This window comes from Coloeus monedula (assembly GCF_965178545.1).
Source record: "Coloeus monedula genome assembly, chromosome: 6".
Taxonomy (NCBI): domain Eukaryota; kingdom Metazoa; phylum Chordata; class Aves; order Passeriformes; family Corvidae; genus Coloeus; species Coloeus monedula.
Window position 1 is genome coordinate 47,856,930 of NC_138786.1, and position 27,718 is coordinate 47,884,647.

The window sequence follows — 27,718 nt, forward strand, 5'->3', positions numbered from 1 at the left end:
CTTCAAAAGGTCAAGGCAATTGGAAGAGATTCCAGGAGTATTGAAAGAAGAGAATTCTTTTCTATCTTTAGGAAGGGTAAGAAGGTGGATCTGGGCCCTATAGGTGGATCTGGGGCCCTATAGGCCTGCCAGCCTCACTTTGATCCCTGGGAAGGTGATGGAACAAGGAATCCTGGAAACAATTTTCAAACATGTGGCAGACAAAGAAGATGACTCGGAGTAGTCAGCATAGATTTTTAAAGAAGAAATTATGCCTCATTAACCTGATGTCCTTCTATGATAAGTGGCTTGATGCATGAGGAGTGCCCCTAGATGTCGTTTAGCTTAACTTAGTCTTTCAGCTCTGTCTTCTCTAACATCATTACAATGATGTGATAAAGTCCAGGCTGGATTGAGTGGAAAGTGGGGTAGATTGGAAACTGGCTGAGCTGCCAGGCCTCAGGGGCTGTGAGCATTGGCACAAAGGCCTGCAGGAGGTCAGCCACTAGTGGTGGCGTGTGCCAAGCACTGGTACTGGGGTCATGCATTAATGTCTTCATCAGTGACCTGGTGGTAGGGCAGAGTACACCTGTAGGGAGTTCCCAGATAATGCAAGCTGAGGAGGAGTAGTTGATCTATTGGGTGGTTGTGCAGCCAGTCAGAGGGACTGTGCAGGCTGGAGAAATGGGCAGACAGCAACCTCATGCAGTGCGACAGAGGGCAGTGCAAAGTACTGTGCTGGGGCAAGAGCAGCCCCAGGCATGAGCACATGCTGGGGGCTAACCAGGGGTGAGCAGCTTTGCAGAAAAAGACCAGGTAGTGCTGATGGTCACTTAGCTGAAGATGAGCCAGCAATGCACCCTTGTAGCAAGCAGGCCAGCTGAATCCTGGGCTGTGTTAGGAAGTACATTGCCAGGAAGTGACCTATCCTCTCTGTTTAGCACTGGTAAGACTGCTTCTGGAGTGCAGTGTCTAGTTGTTGACTTCACAGTACAATACAGATATGGACATACTGAACCAAGTACTGCAAAAAGCCACAAAGATGAATAAGGGATTGGACCATGTGTCATACAAGGAGAGGCTGAGAGAGCTGCATAATTCTTGGAACTTGGAGAAGAATGCTTTCCTGGGAAATCTTACCAGTGTGTATAAATGTAAATTATAGGAAGAGGCGAAGTAGAGGCAGATGCTTTGTGTGGTGACCAGGGAAAGAACAAAAGGCATTGGATATACATGGGAATCTCCTGTATCTCAACTTACCCTTAAAGCAAAATTGTTTTCTGATGTTTAAATGGAATAGGTTGCTCATAGGGTGTAGAGTCTCTGTTTTTGAACATACTCAAAACCTGACAGGATACTGTACTGAAGAGTGTTGTACTGTGTGCTCTGTTCAGCCCTGCTTTGAGCACGAAATTGTTCTAGATGATTTCCAGAGGGTGCTTTCAAGAAACTTCAGTGATTCTTTGGCTTTGCTGAATCATTAAAAGTGTTCCTATTCCAAGCTGGATGCCTATGCTCCTATTATGCAGGAGAGTAGTTTTTGAATTCTAACGCTGGTGGATTTTGAACATGGAGCTAACATGAATGTTTTCAGCAGTCTTTGTCTTTCTTCTGATTAGTGGTTGGACATACATAGAAATTGCAGCTAGAGAATTTATAGGTATCTGTGGTTCACAGAATTAAGTTAGCATGTCTTTAAATACTTCTGGTTATTTACAGCCCAGTGACTTCTTACTGTAATTTCTTTCACGTTGTGAAATAACTTGGTGAATTACACAATTCTGTGTTTGTGCAAATGAACAGCAGTTAGTGCATTCCTGAGAGCAGTAAAGCTTTTGTAATGGGTTCTTATGGCATCTTCTAGGACATGTTGAATAGAGTAGGCTTTGCATCATGCTTTTACTACACAACACTAATATAATTCAGTATGCCTGGCTGATTCTTCTTTGTTAAATCTATTTCAAGAAATCACAAGGTGCATTAGCCAAAGGCCAAATCAATACAAATACAATTTCATTATAGAAGTACTTGCTTTTTAAAATAACGTTGTTTGGGGTTTGGTATGTTTGTTCTTACTCCTGAAACCTGCTTGTTTTATTTCCTCTTTATAGTTTGTATGGGTAATGATTCCAATCTGTTGATGTCAAATAGTATCATATAAAAAAAACTACCCATAATTCTCCCTGTATAGTTCCTCTTTTTCCTAGTGTAAATATGCTGTGTAGTGTTTAGGAACTTGCTAAATTATAAGAATGGAAAAAACTCCAGCAAGTATATACCATTTTATACTACTGGAGCATTTCACAATTTCCTGAAAGTAACTCATGAAGGTAGCCCACATAGCTTATTCCTCAAGATGCCTGCTGCTTTTAGAATGTCTTTCAAAAAATAAATGTACATGTTCTGTTTTTTTTCTTAAGCTGGTGGCTCACTTCCCTACAGTATACAGACAGCACAGAAACAGCTGTGGTTGCATTCCTATTTTCAGTAAGTAGAACTCAATTCTTTGGGTTTTTTTTCAGACTGTATGTTTAAAGTTACAGTGCTGTAATGTTTGAGTGTTAACAGCAAATAAGTTGAAGTGGTTACAAGTATGATATTCTTAAACTCCTTAAAATAAAGGCCTTTAGTTCCTTATCTGCTGCGTCTTATGTCCAACAGTAGAAAACATGCTGTTTACCTATAAAAATTATATGGGATAATGTTGCTACTGGATTTAGGTTTCTGTAAACTTTTATTTAAGGTTTCTTTCTCTGAACTGGAATAATGTTACTCCTTTTTTTTAACTTAGAGTTGTATTTCACTTTCCCTACTTGTGCCTCTTTATTAATAGGATTTCAGCTGAACCACAACAGGATTAGGAAGGCTTTTTTTGGTGGTTGCTTTATTTTTTTCTTCTAAGTGCAGCAGTCCAGCTGCAAAAATTCTTGGTCCCTTATGGCAATATCTTTTGTTAAAGATGCCTGACATTTTCTATTAAGAACTTCTATTTCCGCATGCTACTGGTTGTGCCAAATTCTAACAGTCTGACACATTCCATGCCAGATGTTTCCCTCAGGCTGAATCTTCAGAAACTTAGATGTGTTTGGAGAACAATGGGAAAAGTTGTTTTGTGAAGATCAAAAAAAAATTATAAAACTTGTAACCTCTTACAAGACCACAACTTCCCATTCCTTTCATGAGAAACTTTTAACTCTTCCAGGCAGAGGTTGCTCTGGTAAGAATATTTACTACGTAAGCTTGTGTTCAGGTGGGTATGTATTCAGGGGACTGAAATAGAATTGCTAGTTGCAGAGATCGTCTCCATTCTGGAGTGAAGGCGATGGCTGTTGTGAGCCTTGCTGGTCAATGTCTAAGGAATGGAGCTCAGGCAGAAAGCATGTGAGACTTTGTCTCCTGCCTTTAAACTGTGTCCTCTAAGCATATTCAGCAAAGGAAGAAGGCTGCAATCAACTTGAAGCTTTCAGGATTGTTCAGTCATGATGCAAAAAGCAAGAAAATCATAAATCTGGGAGTGCTTGTGCAGTCTTAATTCAGTTTCTGTAGTCATATGCCTTGTGAGAATCTTACTAGAAAAAAGATGTAACCTTTTTTCAGTTAGTCTCTTACTTAGTACACAGAATGTTACTTAAGAATGATACAATTCATTGATTTATTCCTTTTCAATGAGAAAATGCCCATGTACCTGTCTCATTGGGCATACAGGGTCCTGCTCTGGCAGCAAAAGGGCTGTTTCAAGTTCATCTGTTAAATTGGCTGCAGATGGCAGTGGCCCTGCACAATTGCGCTGTAGTAACTACCCAGATGCAGGTCCTTACCCTGCAATAATGCAGGGCAGTAGCCCTTGAGGAGAGCCTGCATGCAAACTCTTACCATAGGGCAGCAGCCAGACAGCAGCTTCTTACCCATGGAACCTGGGACACACAGAAAACAGCAGGTTTCAATAGATGTAAATACATGATGAGCTGTTTTAAAGACTTGCTATAATGCAAATCTTTGGGCAGTGGAGGGATTAGAGGAATTTAGAAAATTCCTCTTCATACTGGAAAATAGTATGAAACCATAAGGAAACTAGAGATTCTACCAGAGCTGAAAGGAAAAAACAAGGAACCACAAAGCTTTTATGTCTACAATAAAGGAGAAGGAATAATTCCTTTTTGCAAGTAGGGAGAGATTAATGGAGTTGAAAAATGGTGTCCTGTAGCCTTGCCCATGAAGAGGCAGGATGTTTGCCCCAGGTATGTAATTTTCATAGTGTCTGTGGGCTGTGTTTCTCTCTTATGCCAGTTGAGTGTATTTAACCTATAATGCAGCTCTGAACTGTAATTTCTCAAAAGAATAATGTGACTAAACTTAATATTGATTTTACTTTTCTGACTGTAGCAAATGATTACTACACTGCTATGTTAGATTAGCTACTGTGTAAACAGTGTAATTTGCAGAGTTTTCTCTCTGGTTTTTCCTTCAAGTATTACTAATTGACGAGGACAGGTTTGCAATGCTTAATAATTTCCGTTAATTGCTACTTTCAGAATATTTGATCAGCTTTCATAGTAGATAAAGTATTGTGTTTGAACAAGAAGTGCTTTTTAATGCCATGACTGCATACCTTCAGTTACATCCATATATTTACTGCTTGTTTACAGTTTAGTTCTGTAACATTGATGCTGAATTAATCCAGCAATGGCTTGTTATTTTAAACAAGTTTTTTATATACGCATAGAATGACCTCTATTCTCTTAAGCTCTCAAGTTTCTCAGTGGCTTAGGGGCACAGAAAGGGGAAGAGGAAGAGTAGCAGCAAAAATCTACCAATCTAACAATCTCCCTGCCTCTCTGTCATGGATAATAAATTGTAATAAACTTGGGGAATTCAGTGAGGTTTAGTTTGGTGCCAAATTCAGCTTCTTAGTCATAACCATTAATAGTCTTCAAAGAAGATATATTGGCCAGAAGTTTAGACTTAGTTTCTTGAGTGCTATCTGGAATGGAGGAATGGAAAAAACTTGTTAGGAGAGCATGACACACTGAGGAGAATATCTCTCTGGATTGATTGTACAGAAAAAAACCCCCTGCTCTTCTGACTACTAGTAGAATTGAAATTTGGGATTAACAGTTCAGTTAAATGTGGTATTTTAAGATCTTCTCTAGGAGAAATAAGTATTGAGTGTGACTGTATAATAAGTAGTGTTACTGAAATTATGGCAGCGTAGTATGAAGAGTATTTTTCAGACCTCAAAGTAAAACCATATATGAAAATAATTCCTTTTGTTTTTCTAGCAAATGGTCAGCAGAAGTCACGGGTCGAACTCATGCTATACCTCACATTAAGACATACATGAGACTCTCTCCTGACTTCCAGAAGATTGCATGGTTCTTAGTAACAAGGTAAACATCTAACCAATACAGCTCTCACTTAAGAACTTTATATATGTGGGGTTTTTGTCAGCTGCAGTAACAGGTGAGTTACTGCCCTAACCCTCATAATACTTCAATTAGCTATATGACTTTTTGTCCATATTTAATATTTCTCCTTTGCATTGCCTTTTGAGGCTGCAGATTGAAATGGTTATGTCAGGAATTGCTGGTAAACGCTCTAAAATCTTGTCTGAGTTGTGACTGCCAGTTTTGGAGTTCAACACCAACTAAGGTGATAAATATTTTTAAATCCTGGGTTAAGTTTCTTTAAGACATGCTTGGTATGGTATGAATGTGCTGGTTTCTACAAAATAGGTATGGGTTAAGCCGAAGTTATCCTTGGGCTGCCCTACTGTTACAAAACTTACAGATACCTAGAATTCGGAATCTCCTCTTTTGGCAGATTGAGTTGTTTAGCAGTCTGCCTTGAAGTATAAGCTTTATATTTCTATTGTTTAGTTGTTAAAGAAGCCAAAAGACGAAGCGAGAAATTTCTTGACTTTAAGGGAGAATGCCTTGTTGTGAATGAAAAATACAGATATGTTTCAGTTTTGATAAAACTGATTTTTATGCAATCGTATATTCTATAGATTATGGTCTTTGTGTCCTTACTCTTAAATGCTCAGTTACTTTAATTTTTTTTTTCTTTATATTTGGTCTCTTTAAATTTCATCACTCATTGATACTGTTGCCTGCAATAGTGGTAGTGATTAAAGTGCTTTTAAAGGGTTTTAAGTCATTTTAATGTGGTGGTCACTCCACCTAACACAGAAATTCATGGTTGCTTTATTTTCTTCTCATGTTTCTTCTGTTCTACCATTTGCTGTTACCAAACAGCATCTGCTATGTCCATCAATTAAAACATAATGTGTAAGTTTTGTATTGTGCTGTAGAAGTAGGTTTTGACAACATAATTGCGTATTTTTTGACTCCCAAATTCATCTACTTTGTAGCAGATACTGATGAAAGACTACCTACAGCATGGTGCTGAATAGCAAATTGAAACAAAAATACCTCTTTGATAAGTATTTGTTTTCATAAATAGATCAAAGAGCAAAATGCCAAGAGCAAAAGATACCATTTAACACTCTGTACTAAAATGTAAAATGCAAACCCACTCTGTACTAAATGTATTGTAACTAGTCATAATTGAGCTAGCCTTTAATCTTCTTAAGTCATCAAATTGAAGCTATTTACCAGCACCAAATTCCTTTCTGAAATGTGCAGAGAAGATTCAAAAGGCTGAATTTGTCTTGTAGATCTGTATGACAGAAATAGGCTTGTTTAATTATCCACATGTGTTGTATGAATGCCTTTCTGCATATTGTCTCTGTTGCTCCCACTGTGCTGTTAAAATAGCAATAAGGAATAACACCCATGTCACTTTTTGTGGAAAGCTATTCTGATTGAATTTAAACATTTTCTGTCCTGAAGATTGTGCCTTGCTAGTATGCTTTGTTTCTCTTCTCAGTGCCAATCTATCTAAAGCAGCTTGGGGAGCTCTGGAGAAAAATGGCAGCCAACTGATGATCCGTTCCTATGAACTTGGAGTTCTTTTCTTGCCTTCAGCATTTGTAAGTTCATAGTTCAAGCACAAATCCTGGGATATGATGAAAATCTGCCAATACTTACGAATACATGCATGACTAATAATCCAATCGGTAGGTTCTGTATTTTGAGATTGGAAAGTTAACAGGAAATGGAGTGCATGTGAAGTATTTGTAGTCTTGTTTTCCTACACAGGAGGTATGGATTTGGTATTGCTGTGACTCTTGTCAGGCAATAATATTTTAAAATTGTAATGTATACTCTACATGTTACTGGAAAGGCTGATCAAATCTCTTCTTTTGTGCTTTTTAAAACTAGGCTGTGAGCGTATATTCACATTGAAGTAAGGTGTATGTGTTGTAACTTGAGAAACAATTTGTAAGCAATGCTGCACCAATTGCTGTTCTTGCTCATTCTCTGAAATGCATTTGCAGTCATGTGACTGTCTCAACACATCAAGTTCCCTATTGAACTACACTGGCTGCTTTTTAGCCCTCTACAAAATCCTGTGGTAGAAAGTCCTTAATTGTACATTGTATTTAAGAAAAAAACTTGCCTTCTTTGTTTAGGTAGGGTTTTGTCATACTTATATCTATCACCTGATGGGAGGAGATGTGAGGTTTTTGTTACATGGCTGATTCCTCCTTCTTTCTGGTGAGCCTGATAGTACCAAAATATTCTCAACAGCAGTTAGTCCATGATCACAAACCATTCAATCTTCTTCCTGTGTGAAATTTCTTCTTTCCAAGGAAGAAATTGCAAGTTTCTCTGAAAAAGTATTTGTATGCTAAAAGTCCTTAGAAATATTTTGCTGATGAAGAATACTTATTTCCTAGACAACGTTCACAGATGATCACATAATGTTGTCATTTCTGCTGATTAGTAATGTAGTCCCAAATGAATATTTACTAATATTATGACATTGTAAAAATAGCATTGTAAAAATATTTGCCTACCGTAACTGGATAATTGTAGTCTCCTGAGATTGCATATTAAGACTGATGGTTTCTGACTGCAGCTAAAGAACTCCTGTATCTCACTCTTGACATTTATGAGTTTGCATAGTAGTGAGGTCTCTGGTATTGTGAACCTTAGAGATGTTATTCTCCAGCATGGTTTATGTGGAAGAAAACATGTTTATCTGAGAGTGAAACAAGAAAAATTCTACAGCTTCTTGTAGTAGGAAGCATTGTTTTTTATATCAATGAGCTCTAAAACAAAGAAACACCATTTTGTGTAAACAACTATTAAAAACAGAGTAATGAAGCATTGGGCAAACAAAATTGTGCAAAAATTTGACTTTTAACAGCAACTGACCTCAAAGGGATAAATTAATATTCTTGGAAGTTGGCTACTCCAACTTCCAGTTGGTTATCTCCAGGTGTTGCCAAGCAAAGAATTTATGCTACTGGTGTATTTGTACCTAGTAAATGATGGGTTTTGTATAAATATAGCCGATCACCAAATTACACGGTCATGTAGTGTAATTTGTATTTTCTTGTTCTAACTCTGGCTTTTCTGTGCATTATTAATTTTGGGAAACATTCTTCAAATGGGTAGAAAATCAGGAATATTTGAGTTAGTTTTTTTGCCAAGAAGGACCATACCTGTTTTAGATCTTGCCAATCTGCAAACTTTTCACTTAAAAAACCCCATCGAAACAAAATCTCTTCCCACCTCCCACTACTACCCCCTCCTCCAAATCCCAGGGAGAAACATTTGGCTTGCATTCTGTCCTGAATCTTGCATTCTACACAGGATTTTCTCTATGCACTTTTTTTCTAAACTCCCTGGAAGGCTGAAATGAGGAGCTTTTTCTTTTCCAGGCTGAACAATCCCAACTCTCTCAGCATGTCTTTGTAGGAGAGGTGCTCCAGCTCTGTGACCTTTGTGGCCCTTCTGTGGGCTTGCTCTAACAGGTCCATGGTGAGGACCCCAGAGCTGGATGCAGCACTGCAGGTGAGGTCTCAGCAGAGCAGAGGGGCAGAATCCCCTCCCTCACCCCACTGTCCACACTGCTTTGGATGCAGCCCAGGACACAATTGGCTTTCTGGGCTGCAGGTGCACATTGCCAGGTCACGTCTGTACCCCCAAGTCCTCCTCCACAGGGGCTGCTCTCAATGATTTCTTGCAGTCTGTGCTCATGTCTGGGATTGCTCTGACCTGGGTACAGCACCTTCCTCTTATTTTGTAGAAGCTTATGAGGTCCTTCTGGGCCTGTTTCTTGTCCAGCTTCTTGTGGATGGCATTGCGTCCTTCAGGTGTGTCAACTGCACCACTCTGCTTGGTGTCGTTGATGAGCTTGCTGAGGGAGCCCTCAGTCCTGCTGTCTGTGTCATTGATGAAGGTGCTGAAGAGCGCCAGTCCCAAGACAGAGCACTGAGGGACATCACTTGTCACCAGCCTCCACCTGGATATAGAACCATTGACCACAGCTTCCTAGCTGTGTCCATCCAGACAGTTGTTATCTTCCTAACAGTCCACTCTTGAAATCCATATGGCTCCAGTTTGGGGAAATCATATTGAGGTAGCCTTCTTTTGGCCTGGTTTTGAAACCAGAGTTTATGGAGAATGCTGGTCTGTGAAGTTTTGGATGGAAAATAGGAATAAACGGCTCAGATCTGGGTAAGAAAAACATATTGTGCAGTATGAAGTAGAGCCGAGCTTCCTGATCTTTCCCTTTTTGTCACACTAGTTACTTTAAAGTAGCTGTTGTTGGCAGAGTAGAAGGCTTTATCATATCAAAGGAACATCTCAAAACTCAGTGGTCAAAAGCAGATGCTCATGGAAAAGTGTGATGGCCAGACATTTATGTAGTAGTTTATCCCTGCATATTTCATGACTTACAGGCTTATTATGTGAGCATCTCTTGTCTTCTCTTAAATGTCTGTAAGCTTTTGGCAGTCACAGTCTGCTCTGGCTGAGTTCCACAACTTAATAATGTCACATGAAGCAGTGTTCTGAAAGTTACTCATTTGAAAGTTTTCTCTTCTTGCACTGAAAGATGCAATAACCATGTGATCTCTAATCATCCTTTTCATACCTCTCTTCCCAGAGACTTTTATCTGTTTCTAGATTTAAGAGTTGTTATCCTGCTCAGTTCTTCCTAGGGTGGAGATTATTTGATCACTTTTACTTCTTTTCTCAATTTTTTTTCCTCTGTATCATTTGGGTTGGGACGGTGGTGAGTGGAGGGACAAAGGTTGTACTTAAAATGCAAAGATGATTCTGGAGAAAGAGATCCAGGTATAAAACTTTTTTCACAATGATATTCTCAAGGTTCTCCTCACTGAGTCTGTTTGGTCTGCTGTATTTTTTACAAAGTGGTGTGTAACAGGTTAGTTAACCATTGTGTAAATACAATGCTTTCTCTCTACAGCCTGCACCACTCTTATTTTTGTGAATTATAGAAAGCTCCTATGCAGATGGCTGTACTAAAACCTGTCAGTGTGCACAAGATAGTCTTATGTTTGAGTTTCAGACCTCTCAGAACACAACTTAATTGAAACTCATTTAAAACTTTCAAGAATATGTGACAGTATGTATTTTGGAAGAGAATACTTAGCTCTTTTTCTCCCAATTTCCTGCATATTGATAATTAATTGTGAAGACTGGCAACCGGAAGAAAACAAGTCACCTGATTAGTCACATGATATGGTGAAGGTGGGAGCAAAGCAGGGAGAGACACTACAGCTGCTTTTCTTTTGGTAACAAGGAGGTAGTCAGATAAATCTAATACCGATACTGGGTTTATGTACATGCACTCATCTGATATTCAAGTTGCACTGCTGAGTTTATGAATTTCTTACGCATATGCCCTGCAGTTAACTCTGCATAAAAAGCGCTTCTTTGATAACTCAGTGTGCTTGTCACATTGGTTCATTGTGGTTTTAGAATGCTATGTGGCAAAGTAGTTTTAAGTGAAGATAACAGAGAACTGGGAACAGACTAAAATTTTTAGAAACAGAAAAGTTGGTTTACAGCTAAAGTTACGCAAAGTATAAACTAGATGAAGTGCTTTGAAACGTAACTGAGCTTTCCTAGGCCTCGAGGAACTATGCTCTAGCTATCAGAATGCTGATTTAATAGTGCCATTTCCTGGTAGTTCTGTTTCCGTAGATTATTTCATGCAGTTTTATCACAAAGTTCATGACACTTATCGTGGTAGAAGTTAAGACTTAGCATCAGAGAATCACAGAATTATTTAGGCTGGAAAAAGACCTTTAAGATCATATAGTCCAACCATTAAAATATCCCTAGCAGCGATGGGAGTTGAACCCATGTCCCAGAAGAGATTGGAGCCTTAATCCAGCATCTTGGACTACTTGGCCACACTACCCTGGTGTACTTGCATAGCACACACTTAATGTCACTTATCTTAAGAACTCCTCTAGCTCTGCAGTTTGTGCCTTCTATTTTCTGCTGAATACAAATTTGGAAGTGGATCGTTCCTCACTTGCTATCAGCTGACTGCCAGTTTTTGTCTTTTTAAAAAAAAATGCTTCCAAAATTATTCTTTGAGGTTGGGTCTTGGCCTGGTGTGCTAATACAGACTCTCAGAAATATGTTGAATCGTTGTTCTCAACATAGCAGCAGCTGTTATCATTTACAGTTTTAGTGTTTAGGGAAAAATCAGCTGATGCCGGCATTAGATCATAAGCTTCTATTGAGTAAAAAATAATGTTTATAGGGAAGATTGTCCTGTGTTTGAACTACATTTCCCTTTCCATCTCCATCTCTGTTTCTCACCTCCTACATCTACACTATCTCTTTTTCAACTTGCTCTTTCAGCTGCTGGGGATTCCTTTCCAAAGGCTGAAATAAACTACATCTTTAGCAGATAAAACATGTAATGAGAACACAATGACCAAAAAGCATGGAGTTCTGGGATGCATGTTCCAGTAATTAGTTTGTTTGAAAAATCTTGGAAGTGACTAATGGAAAGCCTTTTAAGTAAATAGTTCTTCCTCACTGCTTCTGTGTCTGATAAGATGCTAAGATAAATTGAGCTTGACCTGTAAAATAGTACAAAAATTTGTGGAATACTTAAAGCTTCTTAAAGGTTTGTTGAATATGGTTCTAGCCCAGTCAGCTTTCAGAAATACAAGCTCAGAGGAATATAACAGATACTATTAAACTAAGAACTTACCCATAATGTCCTACCTAGTGCTGTCAAATCCTACAATTATAACTAGATAATCAAACCCAGACAACTAACAACAGTATTTCAGATTCTGAAGTGCGGTATTTGATGGTGAATACTCACTGCAGTGAAGTACTGTTTTGTAGTTGACTGTGGGGCTGGGTGAATGAACTGAATCTGGATTAGAGAGCAACCAGGCATTATATATGTGATTTTCAGAACTGGACTGCTTAAATTTTTGCTGCGTTCAAATAACTGAACCAGGCATCTTCAGTTATAGCTCAACTTTGAGCAAAACCAAAATCAAGTCAGTTAAGCTCTTTCACTGTAACATTAACTCCAAGGCAATGTAGTACCACATTTTTCTTTGGCTTCTCTAGTTCTGGATGAAGTCTTTCATCCCATAGAAATAGAATGGGAGAGGGAAAGCTGATACAATGTAAGTAAACTAAGATTTTATATGTAGACTTCAGGATGTTAAGCCTTGCTTTAAGTGTGCACAGAACTGCCACAAGGTTTTCAAATTCCAGTGTTAAGACAGCCAGACACATACTTCCCAAACCAAGAAACTTTGGGTTTAGATACCTGAATTTATCACTGTGGGCTTCTTAGAAAAAAAAAAAAAAAATAAAATCCTCTGGTACAGTTGAATAAAGCTCTCTTTTGAGTAATTGTGCCCAGTGTTGAGGAAGGATTTTGCTGTGTATTCTGCTGGCCGGATGAGCATGGCTGCTGTAAAGTTTGTGTGCATCCTTAATTCTTTGCTGTGCAAACTAGCAGGTTTTTAAATAGTTTTGCCTAAGAGTGGACTATTTTTCTGTTTACTGGCATTGGAAACAATAGTCCTCTAGCATCCAGTGGAACAATCAGTTGTCTCATGTTAGAAGTTACTTCAGTAGGATTAAAATGCTCTAATGATATTAGTCTTAATTTCCACTTCAGTAGGGCTAGCAATTCTTACCTTTATGTTATGTGATCTCTTTTTTTATAGCCTGTGATCTGCTTTGTGTTGGGGGCAAAAAACCCTCAAAAACTGGAAGGCAGTATTTTAAAAGCTGTTAAACTTCGTTTTCCTATTTTACGTCTCAATGACTGCTTTTTCAATGTATGATACTAAGGCACTAATAGAACCCCTATTGGCACCTAAAGTTTTATAAATACAAAAAGAAAATTCTTTCCCCGTTGAGACATGTATCTATTAACATTTCAAAATGTATTGCTGTAAGCAGCAGTCAAAGAGCAAATAAAACTGCAGAGGGAAAAATTCTGCAAGAATAGAATATGGCTGAGGAAAATTTACAAGTCAGACAATTATTTTAGGCAAGATCCTGCTGGTTTGTTTTTTTTGGAAACAGCAATGAAAGCTGTCAACATTCAGGAAATGCTCAAAACAAAGTGTGTGACTTACTTCAATTTCTGTGTGAAGATAGACACATGAGTTATTTTTAAAAGCATGTGAATCTCCTCAGAGAGCCTTGTTAAAGAATGCGTTCCACAAACTAGACTCTTACTCCAGGGTGTTTTGAGGAAAACTAAATGTCTTGTCTTAGATGAATATTTCCTGAATGGAAGATCTCTATAGGTTAAATTCTGACAGACAAATAAAACAATTTTGGGATGAACTGGTGGAGTCAAGCAGCATTGGAGGACAGCATCAGAGTGGAAATAAGGCTCTCAGAGGAGAGGAAAATTGATAAGTACTGAGGAAGAACAAGACAGAGAAAAGCAAAGTTGTAGAATGAGAGAAGGAAGCAAAATACCTGAAAAGAAAGATGCTGAAGTAATACCAGGGCACGGAGTGTAGAAGAAATTAAGCAGAAACAAAAATATTACTAGCTGAAGTAGGTTATGTTCTGCACTGTGCTTTTTGATAGCAAGGGTTTCACAACTGTCCAACTCAGATGGTGCCAGGCAGCAGCTTTGTAATTTGGTGCTGTTGATCAGGCAGATGAAGTTTGTTGTAAGAATAAGAACCATCTCACAATACAGCAGAGAAACCTTCTCTGCCCCTTCCACATTTCTTCCCATAGGTTTATGTAGAAGACAAAAGAAGCTCACGGGATGTCAGGGCAATCAAGCCTCATACATGTCACATGCATACTGACAATTTAAATGTCATCTTGTGAGTAGTATCTAGGAATACATACCACCCAGACCCTCCCACCAACTGCAGCCTGACTATTGTGAGTTATGAAAAAAAATCTCTTGGCACCACCACCACTTATACAGTTCTTGTTGTTTGTGAGCTATAGAATCCGTGGCATATTTCACGTTCTTTCTGCTGCAAACAGAAGTATGGTTATTTGCATTTTAAATGAAATTTCTACCAATCCCTGAGTGATTCAAATTTGTTGGAAGTAAGGCTATACGACTTGATTGTTGTGTTTTGTCTAAGTAATTATGAATTTTTTTCAGTCATCTTCAAACCCTTAGATGTTTATGAGCTTTTAAAAATAATCTTGTATATTTACAGTGATTTGTTTTGAATGTATTACTTTTCACCTCAAGGCTAAGCTCCACAAAATGCTGTAGCCTGGTTTTAATGAAGACCTATCAAAATATCTGACTTAAATGGTGTAAGAAAGGGAAGTTCAAACTGGATTTTCATTCATGCAATCCTTCAGCATGGACCTTGTTTGTTTGTTTCCTCTGTTCTTTCATTTAAAAGGCAGTGGCTTTTGCCTAGTCCTTGAAATAATAGTGTTTCTTACATTATAACCTGTAGTTTGCTCATACTTTGGGTCATCAGACAAAAGAAGCATCTATATTCTAAAGGAGATTCTTGAGCTAACTTGCTAGAACTGCTGTCTGACATTCTTTGGCAGCTCTCCTTTTTCTAGGTTACTATTCTTCTTGACTGTTAAATAAAAAGGTACAAGGCTGCATTGATTCCCATGCTTTGTGTGGTCATGTGGATGTTGCTATCTCCAACTTAAAATGATAACATTTGATGGTGTAAAACTTCAGTGAAGAAAGACTTGAAGTATTGTATATAGATGGGACTCTCAATTCAGACAGTATGTGTGTTTGAATACCACAGGATTTTTAGTGGTAATTAAGATGCTTGCTTGTACTATCACAAAACAGTAATGCAGTAAAACTCAGACTGGTGGACCATAGAGCTTGAACAAAGTATAAGTTAATATTTGGACATGAGCTGGCAGTGTGCACTCACAGCCCAGGAAGCCAATTGTGTCCTGGGCTGCATCCTAAGCAGTGTGGGCAGCAGGATGAGGGAGGGGATTCTGCCCCTCTGCTCTGGTGAAACCCCACCTGCAGTGCTGCATCCAGCTCTGTGCTGAGGACCCCAGCTCTAGGGTCCTCAGCACAGGAAGGACCTGTTGGACTGAGTCCAGAGAAGAGACACAGAAATGGTCACAGCTGGAGCACCTCTCCTATGAGGAAAGACAGAAAGAGCTGGGGTTGCTCAGCCTGGAGAAGAGAAGGCTCCAAGGAAATTTTATTGCAGCCTTTCAGTACCTAAAGGGGGCTTATAAGAAAGATGGGGACAGACTTTTTAATAGGAACTGCAGGGACAGGATGAGGGGCAATGGTTCTAAACTAGAAGAGGGTAGATTTAGACTCAATCTAAGGAAGAAGTTCTTTACTGTGAGGATAGTGAAACATTGGCATAGGTTGCCCTGAGAGATGGTAGATGCCCCATCCCTGGGAACATTCAGGGTCAGGTTGGATGGGGCTCTGAGCAGCCTGCTGCTAGTGAAAGATGTCCCTGCCCAGTGCACAGGGGTTGAACTAGATGACTTTTGAAGGTTCCTTCCAACCCATACTATTATATGATTTTAAAAGGAGATATAGTTGTCAGTAATGTCTTATAAATAAATAAAAAAACCTTGATAGCCTTTAAATTTCTAGTCTGTTCTAATCAAACTGTGATTGATTAACAGTAAGCTATTTGAAATCGCAGAACTAAGATTTTGCTTTTGTGTAACTCGCTACAGTTGGGATCCAATTTCTCTGGAGAAGTGGCTAAGCAATACCGTCTGCCCAAGTTACTTGAACTACTTCAAATCTCTCTGACTTTGTGCTGTATTGCATTTTTTCTTTTTATAGTCCTTAACCTTGTTTGACAGTAATACTGTCATTCTAATATAAGTGTAGTCTTTGAAGCTTTTGTGCAAGCAGTTTCAAATCTTCGTTAAATTTTTTTGTGTCTGTGGATAATGTTACCCAAGATGTCTGGGAAGCACAGGTTTGAAGACTTGCTTCTATAACACAAAAGGATTTCTAGTTTAGTTCATGAAACATACTGAGTATCCAATTAATGTGGTCAGGATGAAACTAAGCAGCAAAGAGAAAGCTTTTCACTTTAGTTAAATATTAAACACCAAAGGTGTTCACCTAGTGAACATGCAAATAAGTTGGCATATGTGCAAGGGCCTGAGAAGGCAGAACATAACCAATATGGACCCACATGTGGGGCCAAGCCAATGGATGTAATAAAGAGAGAAGAGCTGAAATAGCAGAAGTAAGAGAAGCTGAGTTTTTAAGACAAAGGTGGCTTCAGGAAGCATCTAATCTCAGTAAAGGAGGCAAAAGGTTTTGTTCATTAAAATAACTCACTGAGAAAACATCTATTGTAGATTAAGTTTGTCTTTTTCCCGAAAAACTAGTAAGTCTTTTCTTCTGTCTGTTTCCCTTCTTTCATAGGGATTGGACAGAGGTTACTTTCATGTAGGAAGGAAAAAGCTTCCAGAAGGGAAACATTCAGCAACACATTTTCCTGTACCTTACGACCTGCCACCAGAACAGTATGGAAGCAAAGGTAAGGTGTGACTTCAGAAGAAAAGTAGGCTTGTATTCTACATAAAGCAAGCCAGTTGAGTAACTCTGAGTCAGTTGAATACTGCTGTGTTCCAAGGATTTATTTTAACTTTTTTTGTGGTGTGATTATATGCAATGTGATACCAGTTGCACATTCTGCTTGTGACTTCAAAGAAAGCAACTGTAAGGTTCTTTATTTTCATTTTTTTCTTTATTGTTTAAGTTTTGGATCAATAACTTCAATGCTAGTTTTTATTCCTCTTCTGTGATTCTTATATGCATTAGGAAAATAAATACTTGTTATTGAATCAAAATGGTTTTTTGCAGAACTAATAGGGGAAGGAGTGTTGAAAAGGGAATGTTTGGAAGACAGTAGGCATGAGCTAAAAACAATCCTCTGGAAGTGGAATGTGAAAGAAATATTATCATGCAAATGTGAAAGAATTGCTGTAAATGAGAAGAAAGAAGGGTTGCTTTTGATCCATTCTGTATTTCATAACACTTGAAGAGGTGTACAAAATCTCAACTGTCTCGGTTTCTGAGATTATCTCTAGAACATGCAAATAAGGAAAGTGATAAGTAAGTGTGGCTGTGGGGTGGTGATGATGGCTGAAAAATATAAAAATATATTGAGGATAATATTGGTATGCAGTCTGCAGTATTTGGGAAGAGAAAAGTTTTATATTTTTGTTATTAAAACTAATGTCAGAAGATTGTAACTAGCTTCCTTTTTGAGAAGCCTTGGTCTAAGAAAGACAGCATCTAGAGCAGAGCTTGATGTGGGAACACAGTTTATAGAAACTCAGATGTTTGAGTGAATCTTTGAACTAACAAATGATGTGGAGAGAAAGAACATTTAAAAGCTAAGGAGTCAACAGACTTTATAATAGCATCTTACACAGTAAATAAAAGTGAAGGCACAGGGTGATTGAAGCTCTGCTGCAGGATCGGACTATGAGCTTGATGCTTCTTCCTGTAGTTGAAATAAGATGGCTTCACCAGCATATTCTTCATTACGTGATCTGTAGTAAATACCAACCATGAGGTTTCCTCTGTTGGCTTGACCTCTGTTTTTCACCTGTACACTTTCACTAATTCACTTATCGCAGCTCTGTGTAGTCAATCCACTTTTCTCTGGAGAGAGGAAAGCTCTCCATCTTCTTTCCTTCTGGACAGCTTATGGCCATTGTCTGTAGTGTCATGTGATTCAGGCCACAAAGTTTCAGTGATACTGATTAGATCTTTCTGCCTAGCACCTGTGTGTTATCCATGCTTTGTGCATTCCTGTAGAGCCACATCAGCTGAGCCATTGACCATGTCACTTTTTTAGAGGAGCAAGCCCTAATTGCTTTGCAGCATTTTACAGGTATTTTCCTGTTCGTTCCTAATGCAGCAGCAGCCCTTGGCTCTTACATGTTGCTCAAAACTCCATCCTCTTCCACTACTAAGTCTAGACTGAAGCCTTTGCTTAAAGTTCTGGCCAGCTTGTTGGCAAAGAGGCTCATGCCCCACTTAGGTGAATCCCTTCAGCTTCCAACAAGCCTGGCTTCTCATCAGTAGACCCATGGTCATACAAATCCAAACCTTAAATACAGCAACAGCTACACTGTCAGGCATTCACCTCCTCAATATGATGTGTGTTCTGTAGCTTCTGTAACTTGGAAAGATGATTGTTCTGCACTAAGAGCTTACTACTTACCTAGAAGACTTCTTAAGTGGTTTCAGTTTTCCCAGAGAAAAAATAGTTGTCCAGTGTAGAAATGATAATGCGAACTGTTATGTTGTTTTATTCAGTATAAAACACGCTGTTTGAGTACTGTTACTGTCATGTCAGGGAGCTGTGGGGAGCTGACGTGAAGGGACTGTGCTGGGCTTTTGAGCTAACTACAGGGTAAGAATATACTACAACTGGATCAACTAACTGTTGTGTTCTGGGATATGTATGCACTCTCTGCTTGTTAACTACTGCTCAAACTGATGGGTTTAGGAAGGTTTTTCTGAGAGGTCATACTTAAATTTTTGGAAATTTTAAAGCACGGATTAGCAGAATCCATGTATGTTTACTCTCAAAAGTTTCATATCTTCCATGTGCAAAAATGTACTGGTGTAGTTAATGTTGTCCTTGCTGTAATTCCAACATGTAACCTATTGCGTTAGTGAGTTTTATGCATATTTCAACAAACTGTAAAGATTCTTTTCCAAATAACTTTTTTCACTTTCTGCATGGAAAACTTACTTCTCTAGAGAACTGGTTTGACTGTAGTTCTGGTTTTGGGTCCTAGCTTTCTGCTGGGATATGCACAGATGTCAGAATTCAGGTTTGTCTAGGCTTTGGCAGTGGAAGTGAAGTCAGCTGCTTGTGCTGTTTCATGTCTCTTTCCTGAATATTCTGTTTCAGTTCAGCAGCCTCCTGGTGGAAAAGATGTTTAAAGAAATCCCATGTTGAGGGATGGGCTCATAAAGTAATCTGTCCTTAACAATACAGTTGTCAACTCCCAACTCTCTGGAGAGTGATATAAATAGATGTATTTTAATAGTCTTGAGAAGCAAAAATGCAAGTAATTAGCCTTTCCCCAAAGAAACCATATTGACTGATCCTTATAATTGAAGGAGAAAAGGCTCTGGGGGATTTTTCCATGAACTTAGATTCTCTAACCATGGGAAAACAAAGTACATGTCACTTTCATAAAATCAGAAAAATCCTGCTAGGGGCAGGAGGAAGGAGAAGTGGGTAGAATAGTGAAGAGATGGTCCTGAGCAGGGCCATGCATTTGCCATGTAGAGTTCTACTTAGAAGATTACAAAATTCAAAAAAATAAATTGTTTTTTCCTGTACTTGTACAAATTCTAATTATAGATCAGATATGCTTAGGGAACGTTATTATTATATAATGTAACAAAATGAAAGAAAAGTTTCCTAGTTTGTGGAAATAATTTAATTGCAGAGATTCTTTGTTATTCTGTCACAAAGACTTTGTCATACTAATTGGTGTTTATCATATTGGACAGAAATTCAGCATGGAAACAGTTACAGTGAAATAAATGCATCTTGAAAAGTAACAAAATATATCTTGGGACATACAATGATAAATTTACCAGCAAATTATGTAAATAATTTGTCTGGTTTCAGCCACAATAATTCATGAGGTTGATCCACAATCTTTTAAAGTCCATTAAGTTCAACAGTAATGAAATAATTTGGCCTCTGCCCTACTTTTCTTGCACCAATATAACAGGGAGGAAAAAGATAGTCTTGTCCTACTTTGCCTCGTTTGCCTCATTAGTCAGTAGGTTTCATTCTAAAACTGAAGTTTTAGGCAAAACAGAAAAATTGGATCTCTTGGAGACACAGTCAAGAAGATTTTTCTTCTGGTTGTTCTTCCAAAGATTTCTAAGGAGTGTAAGTTGAGATCATTGTGAGACAGATAACTTCTTGGATTTGTACTGGTTTTCTCTCCTTGAGAGATGGATTGTCCCTCACTGAAAGTAGTCATAGGCTAAGCTGTATTCACTGAAGGATTCATTGGTGTGTTTTAAGATGTCACCTGTAGGGAAATTATAATGTATTATCTGTGTGGCACATATTTAAAATTTTGCCATGGGTTTTGTTTAGTTTTCAGCTGTATTTCAGGGTTGCACGGTGATATGTTGTACAATATATGAACAGATAAACTCTACCTGCTTCTGTTAGCCAGAGTCATTTGATCTCCCTGAAGTGAACAAAGAGTAAAATTTAACTGAGTCTCAAACCATAGCTGGTAGCAGCATAGTCACTTGAAGTTGCAATGGGGAGTGTGTAAGGTTTCTTCTGAAACGAATCATGCCAGCAATATTTTTAAGTACCTTATTTTGACTACACAGGATGATTAAAAAAAACTCCAAAAAACAACCCAACCACCCAATCAAAGCTACCAGCAAACACAATAATGCTTGAAAAATATGTTTGGATCTAAAAATAGCTAGAAAATAATGGATTATATAATCAATTAGCTCAATGAATAGAGAATCTATGTTTTACATGTATTGTAAAAATATACTGTTGTTGTATTATAGTACACTATTTTGGGCTACTTCATTTGGTGTTTTTCCTAGTGAGTTGCACTTAAACTTTTTAGTTACAGGTAAGTGTGATGAGATTTCTGTTTAATTGGCTCTGTTTTCTGCCTTTCTAGGGAGACCTCAGCAGGTGAAACATTTCTCTGCAGTATTATTCTGCCAGATTTTAGATTTAGGTATCTTGTGTACTTAGTATTCTTAAGCACTATTGAAAAGGGGATGAACTAAAAATAAATCTATCAGCAGCTCTTGAGTTATGACTGGGTTACAAGCAGGAATTTATGAAAGCTTTTTCTGAGCTCTTAGTTCAAAATGCTCTGAAACCTTTTAAACCCTCTGGAAGAGAGCCCTATAAAATAGGGGGGTAAATGCATTTTAATAAAAATGTTGTTTCTCATTTAATTTTCTCTTAAGTGTATATATTTAGATCAAAGAAAGAAACTATTAGTTGATTAGTAGTATATAGAAGATGAATATGTATGCAAGAAAATAAGACAGGTTCCAACTCAGTTGGGATGAATCTAAAGTTAGAGTGAAGCTACATATTAGTCTGTCTACATGCCAGTTCTGTGAATTGCCTTGGTTGTTTTGCCCTTTGTTGAAGATTTTTCCTGAATGATTCTCACAACTTGTAAAAATGTATTAAGATGTATTTCATTCTGTTCCAGTGGGAAGATCTGTTTTACCCTGGGTAACTGGGGGCTAAAGCTGTCAAATCTCATGCTGGAAAAATGGTGGGGAAATGAGATGAAAATTATCTTTAATACAAGTTCAAGCATTGTGCAGGAATTGACAGTCCACTTAACAATTCATTAGTTCTCTAGCTGAAGTTTTCAACCTCTGACAGCTGTGATTTTGTTAAGGTTCTTTAACATATATCACAAGATCAGCTCTCTCCCTTGTGAAGGGCCTTGCTCACTGTTCAGTGTTCCATTGCCACACTTGCATGGAAGAGCAAATTGACCTTTTTCTTGTAACTTCAGATATTCAGTGCTTGATATTTTGTCTGGTTTTCAATGAGTGGGAATTGGGAGTATGGTGAAATTACATTTGGTAAATATTTATAGTGATTTCAGGAAACTATAGTAACACTGCATCTCATTTATTACATATAAATTATTGTGCTGGATAAAAGGAAGAAAGACTTCCTGGCATATTTGCTTCCAGATCTGGTAGGTTTAGGTATTTGTGTTTAAACTGTTACCTAAAGAGTTGAAAGAATTTTCATTTATCCTGCTTTGTGCTAGTGGCACAGTGCTTAAAAGAAGAGATTGGTGTTTTGTCCAGAAAAGCTATAGGAATTCCTTATTACTCTGGGCTCCCTCACAGGGACCTGCTGTACCTTAGGAGGTCATATAAGTTCTGGGAAAATGTCACTGTGTGTGGTCTCTACCATTCTCTGACGTTTGTTTCTTGTTCTAAGTTCTAGAATGCTCCACTTTCTCTGTCAAGTAGTTAAAATATTTTTTAGGAAATTAAGAAAGATGACTTCTGGGAAAGTAATTAATATTTTTCAATGACCACCTTTTTTTTTTCTACTTAATGTTGCAGAGCTGCATGAAACCTGTGTACTTTGTAGGGTTTGAAAGAACTAGACTAGCAGCATCCTCTATGAATTTTTAGAGCAATTTAAGTACTTTCAGTGTGCTTAATATGGTACAAAGTCTTCGAGAATATCCTTTCTTCTTAGTAGATGACAACTAGAAGCTAGTCCTGTTTATAATGATTCTAATAGATTGAACAGAAAATATTTCACTTAACATTCAGAGCAATGGTAAATACAAATCTGAGTATGTTTAGAAGTTTAGTTTGCAATTTTTCAAGCAGCAAGTGTATATTGTCACTGTAATTCATATCCCAGGATGTGGAAGCTGGGGTTGGAACCAATTTCATCTGTGTTGGTATCAGTTTCCTTCCTCAGCCGAACCAAAAGCATTATTATTGACTGGTAAACCTGCAGTTTGAGTTTGAAGCTCTCATAATGCAGCTTGACATCAGACATGTCCTCAGAGGGCCTCCCAGAGTCCAAGTGTAACACTTGAGTACACTTGTTCTCCCAGCTGTTTATAATGATTGTGAAGAAGTGAACACTTCGCATAAGAAGAAACTTGAGTTATAGAGTCACTATTTAGTTTGGCCACTTCTATGTAGTGTTATGATCAGGTTGCAGATTTGAAGACCAGAAGGAGCCACTTGACTGTCTGATCTGATTTGCCACATGTTGCTAGCCAACTTATTTGAGCTCAAAGCTTATGGTTGGCTCAGGGAGATGTGCTTCAGATTATTAGGTAAGAGCACTCTCATGACATGGCAAATTCACCAGATGGTCAGTATTTTGCTTCAATAGTTGGTCAGGTCAAGAATTTTAAAATGTGGTTTAGTTTGGGTATTCTTTTTCAGGGTAGATATATGATGCCCAGTCTGGTTTTGGAACTTATATGTGATTTGAGCCATCTTGTGCAGAGATTTGTAGTTGAAGTCTGAGGAAATGTAACAGTATGACATCCTGACAGGTCAGAGTTAAGGTTGTGTAGAGGACTTTTACCTGGGCATTTTTCCTTTAGACTATTTCTTCCCAAATGCTTTAAATTACCAGCACAAAAGAGTTGTATTGTGCAATATATACATATCTTGCAAGTTTCCTTGCTGTGGGGAAGAACATGCATATTTTACATCTGGCAGTTTTAAAATAAAGAATAAGATCACTCCTATTCTGACATGACAAAGGCCCTCATTAATTTTTAGCAGATAACATTTGTTGTGTGCAACATGTACATTACTAACTCCTTTCATATTGCTGTTTTGAGCAATTGCAGTTGATCACCTCCGATAGCTGAACAGCAGAAGGCCATTTGTGGACAGAGATGTATCTTTAGGGCAAAACATTTAAAGAATAAAAAAAATTATCTGGTAGCCAACAGTACTACTTAATATCTAGATAAATAAACTGTATAGATACATCAGTCTCCTGAAGGCCTCTGTAGTTAACCAACAGATTCAGGCTGTCGTAACAGAAAAGACTATCACAAAGCTAAGATACTAAGGTAAATGAAACCTGCAATCCCAATGCCTTAGGTTTTAACTTCTATATTTTTCAAATTCTGTACTGCTTAGTGTCTAACTCTGAAGCTTCTTGTAGCCTGTTAATTTCTGCACTCTCATGCTAGGTAGACATAACAAAGCCTCCCCAGGCCTGCTCTCCAAGGATACTCAGACCATCCTAGGCCCAAAAAGTATAAACCAAAAGCCTTTGAGAGCGGGGCAAGCTTGGGGAAATTACATCATTAACTGATGCTTTAATTGGAGAATTAACCCTGATATGCAAATTAACCAGACTTACAAAAGTGTGGAGAACTCATGACTTGTCTTCCCTCTTGGGGTCCATTTTGGCAGTAGCCTCTGGACTCCCCAGGGGGGTACCTCTGAAGACCTTTCAAATAAATACCTACCTTCATTCCCTTATTCTTATCTAGCCTCTGTTTTTAGGTGGCCACTTCAGGCATCAGACCAGCAATATAATTTGAGAGTTCCTTGGAAGGGAAGCTGAAAATTACCCACTCTGGTGTATGGGAAACATGCACACAACAGCCTATCTTACTTAGCAACATATCTTTATAAATAAAATTGCTTTGTGCCTTTGATAGTACTCAAATTTTTATCTCCTTGTAGAATCTTTTAGATGAGTACTGTGATTTTGTTGTATAACATTTTTGTTGTATAACATTATCTTCTCATTGAGCTCCCATCATCACATCTCAGTTGAAATATTGCTATTACCTCTCTTACCAATACAGGTTGTTTGCTGTAGTTGAGGAATTTGACTTAATTTGTGATTTAGATATTACACAGTTCACTGACTGAGGAAATCATCTGTTCTGTGGAGGGAACTTGAAACTCAGTTCATAAGTATATCAAGGGTTTTTTTATAACAGTTTGGGGGAGGCCTCAAGTATCCCAAGTGCAAAATACTTCCTTTTTTTTTTTTTTTTTTTTTTCCCCCCCTCATCACACCAGCACTTTCAGAAACAAGCAAATCCTGTGTTTAAGACTGCAGTACTGGGTTGTGCTTTTCTTCTCTTTTATTTCCCAAATAAGTGGTCGTTGTCCTGGCCTTCAGAAATCATTGCCTTGTTTGTGAATATTAATATAGATCCCACATCTATTCCCCATCTGCCTTTCCTCCTTCTTGAGATCTTTAAGTAAAATCTTTAAGATTTTTGCATTTAGAGGAGCAAGATTAGTTCCTTTTCAAATGCCGTGCTCATCCAGAGGGAGGGGACAAGAGAGACTGAAGTGTAGTGTGCACCTTTTGCAAATGCTTAAGGAAGAGCTTTCCAGATTGGTGCAGCGGGGAGTGAGTTTGCCATGTTAGAATGTGTATGTAGAATGACTTGAAGAATGCTGGTTACTGGTAACCTTTCTATATATGTGAATACTTGTTGCTTTGAAACTACCTTTTTCAATTAAGTTTGAGGTAAGAATCCAGTCTCTGGATTTAGAAATCAACCAGGAATGCTCTCATCCAGATCTCCACTTACAGTGCAAAAGACACTGTAGGAAGTGGATCACAAAGATGCTTTCATTGTGTTTTATACTTTACTATTCAATTGCATGTTCCTGGTTTTGACTCTACTGTCGTCTGTCATATTTGAGAACATGAAGGTTTGGGGTGGCCTGTCAGCATGGATTCTTTAAATGATTATCAGGTGTTACTTAAAAAGAACTTGTCTTGTTCTCCAGAGCCTCTCTGCCTTTAAGTAAAATGTGGTAGTCTATTCATTTGTGAGAGAATGTTCAAAATCTGAGTGTAACAGAAATAGTGCCCCACCTGAGTTTTCAGATAATGTTTAAGTAGCAGTGGTACTGGAATGGCCCCGTTTTTTTTACTGAGTCCTGACTCTAGTGCTGGAGTTTTGCTGCTTGTACATGAGGCAAGAGCAAAGCTGTGGTGCCAGCTTAGTAGATAACACTAACTCCAGTGAGGTGCAGGCAAGACAAAGTTGGGGTATCAGAAATGAAGCACTAATCTTGAAATGTGTGGAAGGTAAGCATGTTAAGGACACTTACAAAAATTATTTAATGGGGCTTTTATTTCCTCCTCCCAAGAAGATCAAAGGAATTAACTTTGAGAAGTTTGGCAGTCACTTTTGTGTGCAACAGTAAGCAGCTGCTGTCATACAGTATTTGTACAGAGCCATTGTCTTTCTCTTGCTGGTAGTGATGAATAACCTTAAATTGGACCTGACATTTAAAAAAAAATTGAGTTATAATTTATATCAGCAACAGTTCTACACATGACTTATTAAAATACTATCAGGTGTTTTATAAAATCAACAGCATCCCATTAACGGAACAAAGTTCCAAGTACATTAATAGCTACCTTGAGACACCTTTATTTAGATAGCCACAATTAGAAAAAACTAAATTAGGTATTGAGGCCTCTCAGTATGCTTTAAGGAGATGACTGAAGTTATTTCTGTACATCTTGAGTTTTCCTCTGCCGGCACGGTTTGCTGAATTAAGCAGAGTAACTGCCAGATGGTAGGGAAGTAGGGAAGATGAATAGGTCTAATTTGCATAATGTACTCTTGAGTGACAGATTCCAGTGCTTGAGTGGGACTGGATTTATTCTGATGTCATAGATAGAGGTCAGTATCTGAATGTACGTTTGAAATCCTCAGTGCTTTCCCCAACATTTGCTTTATTCTGTACCCATTTTTTTAACTGTTAATGTTTACTGTCTGGTAAGGTATTCACCTAAAATACGAAAGGTACACATGACTTTCCAGCAGGAGACTGGTAAAAGAAGCTTAGGGAAGTAATGGTGCTGTATGTTTTTTCTTTTTAAGAGATCACTCAAAGTCTAGATATCCTGCAGTTGAGCCAGAAAACTAGAGAGCTTTCTTGGCAGTGCACTGAGTTAAGTGCTATAGTTTCTTCTGGTTTCTGATGCCTTTTATTTTTTATATGCTTTGAAATCACCTGTCCACTGCAACAAAAAAACAACCAACTACCCTATTGCCTGCTTCCTGCTGTAAACAGACACTTCTTAAAACATTTGCATAGGTGGGATATGTTTCACTGCAACATATGGAACCTACAGTCCCTGCATTGTACAGATTAATGTCACTGTATTCCTTCAGCGCTCATTTTGTACATGGAGAGAAGAAGCAGGCTGGATTTATATAAATTTCTTAATTGAGAAAACTCAATGAAAAAAGGTTTGAAGGGTTTTTTCTCTATTGCAGTAAGAGTAGCCTGAGAGAAGTAGAATAATAACTTGGATTCCTAGAACAGCTGCATTTCTGCCACATGTATGGTAGGAGGAAGAGCATAGAGCAGGTTGCAGAGCTAGCAGTTAACTCCTGGTGTGTTGCCTTTTTTTTCCAAGAGTGGGAAGAGCTTCTGTATTCTCAGAAGTGGGAGGGAGGGAACTGTGTGGTGCAAACCTGTTGCTCATCTGAAGATTTAATGTTTGAAGAAGTGAGGGATAAATTTGAACTTTTCAGAGGTCAGGCAGTGTCATTCTTAGGTACTGAATTCTTACTGTCCCTGTGAAAAATATTAATATGTTACAGTGCTTATTTATAATTCCATTGGATTAAGAGAGATGCAGCACAAAACTTGCTGGCACTAGGCCAGACCAAATTTGTCTGCATTACTGTACTTGCATATTGTCTGAAGTACAACTCTTATACAGCTAGAGAGGAGCATGTTGGGTTATAACTATATTTAAAATAATATTTGGGGGGAAAGCAAAGCCTTCTGAACACTCTGTATCTTACAGTTTAAA

The 27,718-nt window shown here is 38.1% G+C and overlaps 1 protein-coding gene across 1 annotated transcript in view; it reads left to right on the forward strand.

Moving 5' to 3' along the window:
• The window catches only part of TDP1 (tyrosyl-DNA phosphodiesterase 1), a gene marked incomplete at its 5' end in the record, with an annotated part of 42,969 nt that overhangs the window by 14,954 nt on the left and 297 nt on the right, over positions 1–27,718 (forward strand). The window contains 4 exons of the mRNA XM_082282848.1: positions 2,400–2,466; positions 5,259–5,366; positions 6,868–6,970; positions 16,756–16,870. Of these exons, the coding sequence (XP_082138974.1) occupies positions 2,400–2,466; positions 5,259–5,366; positions 6,868–6,970; positions 16,756–16,870 (393 nt within the window). The remainder of the gene's footprint in view (positions 1–2,399; positions 2,467–5,258; positions 5,367–6,867; positions 6,971–16,755; positions 16,871–27,718) is intronic.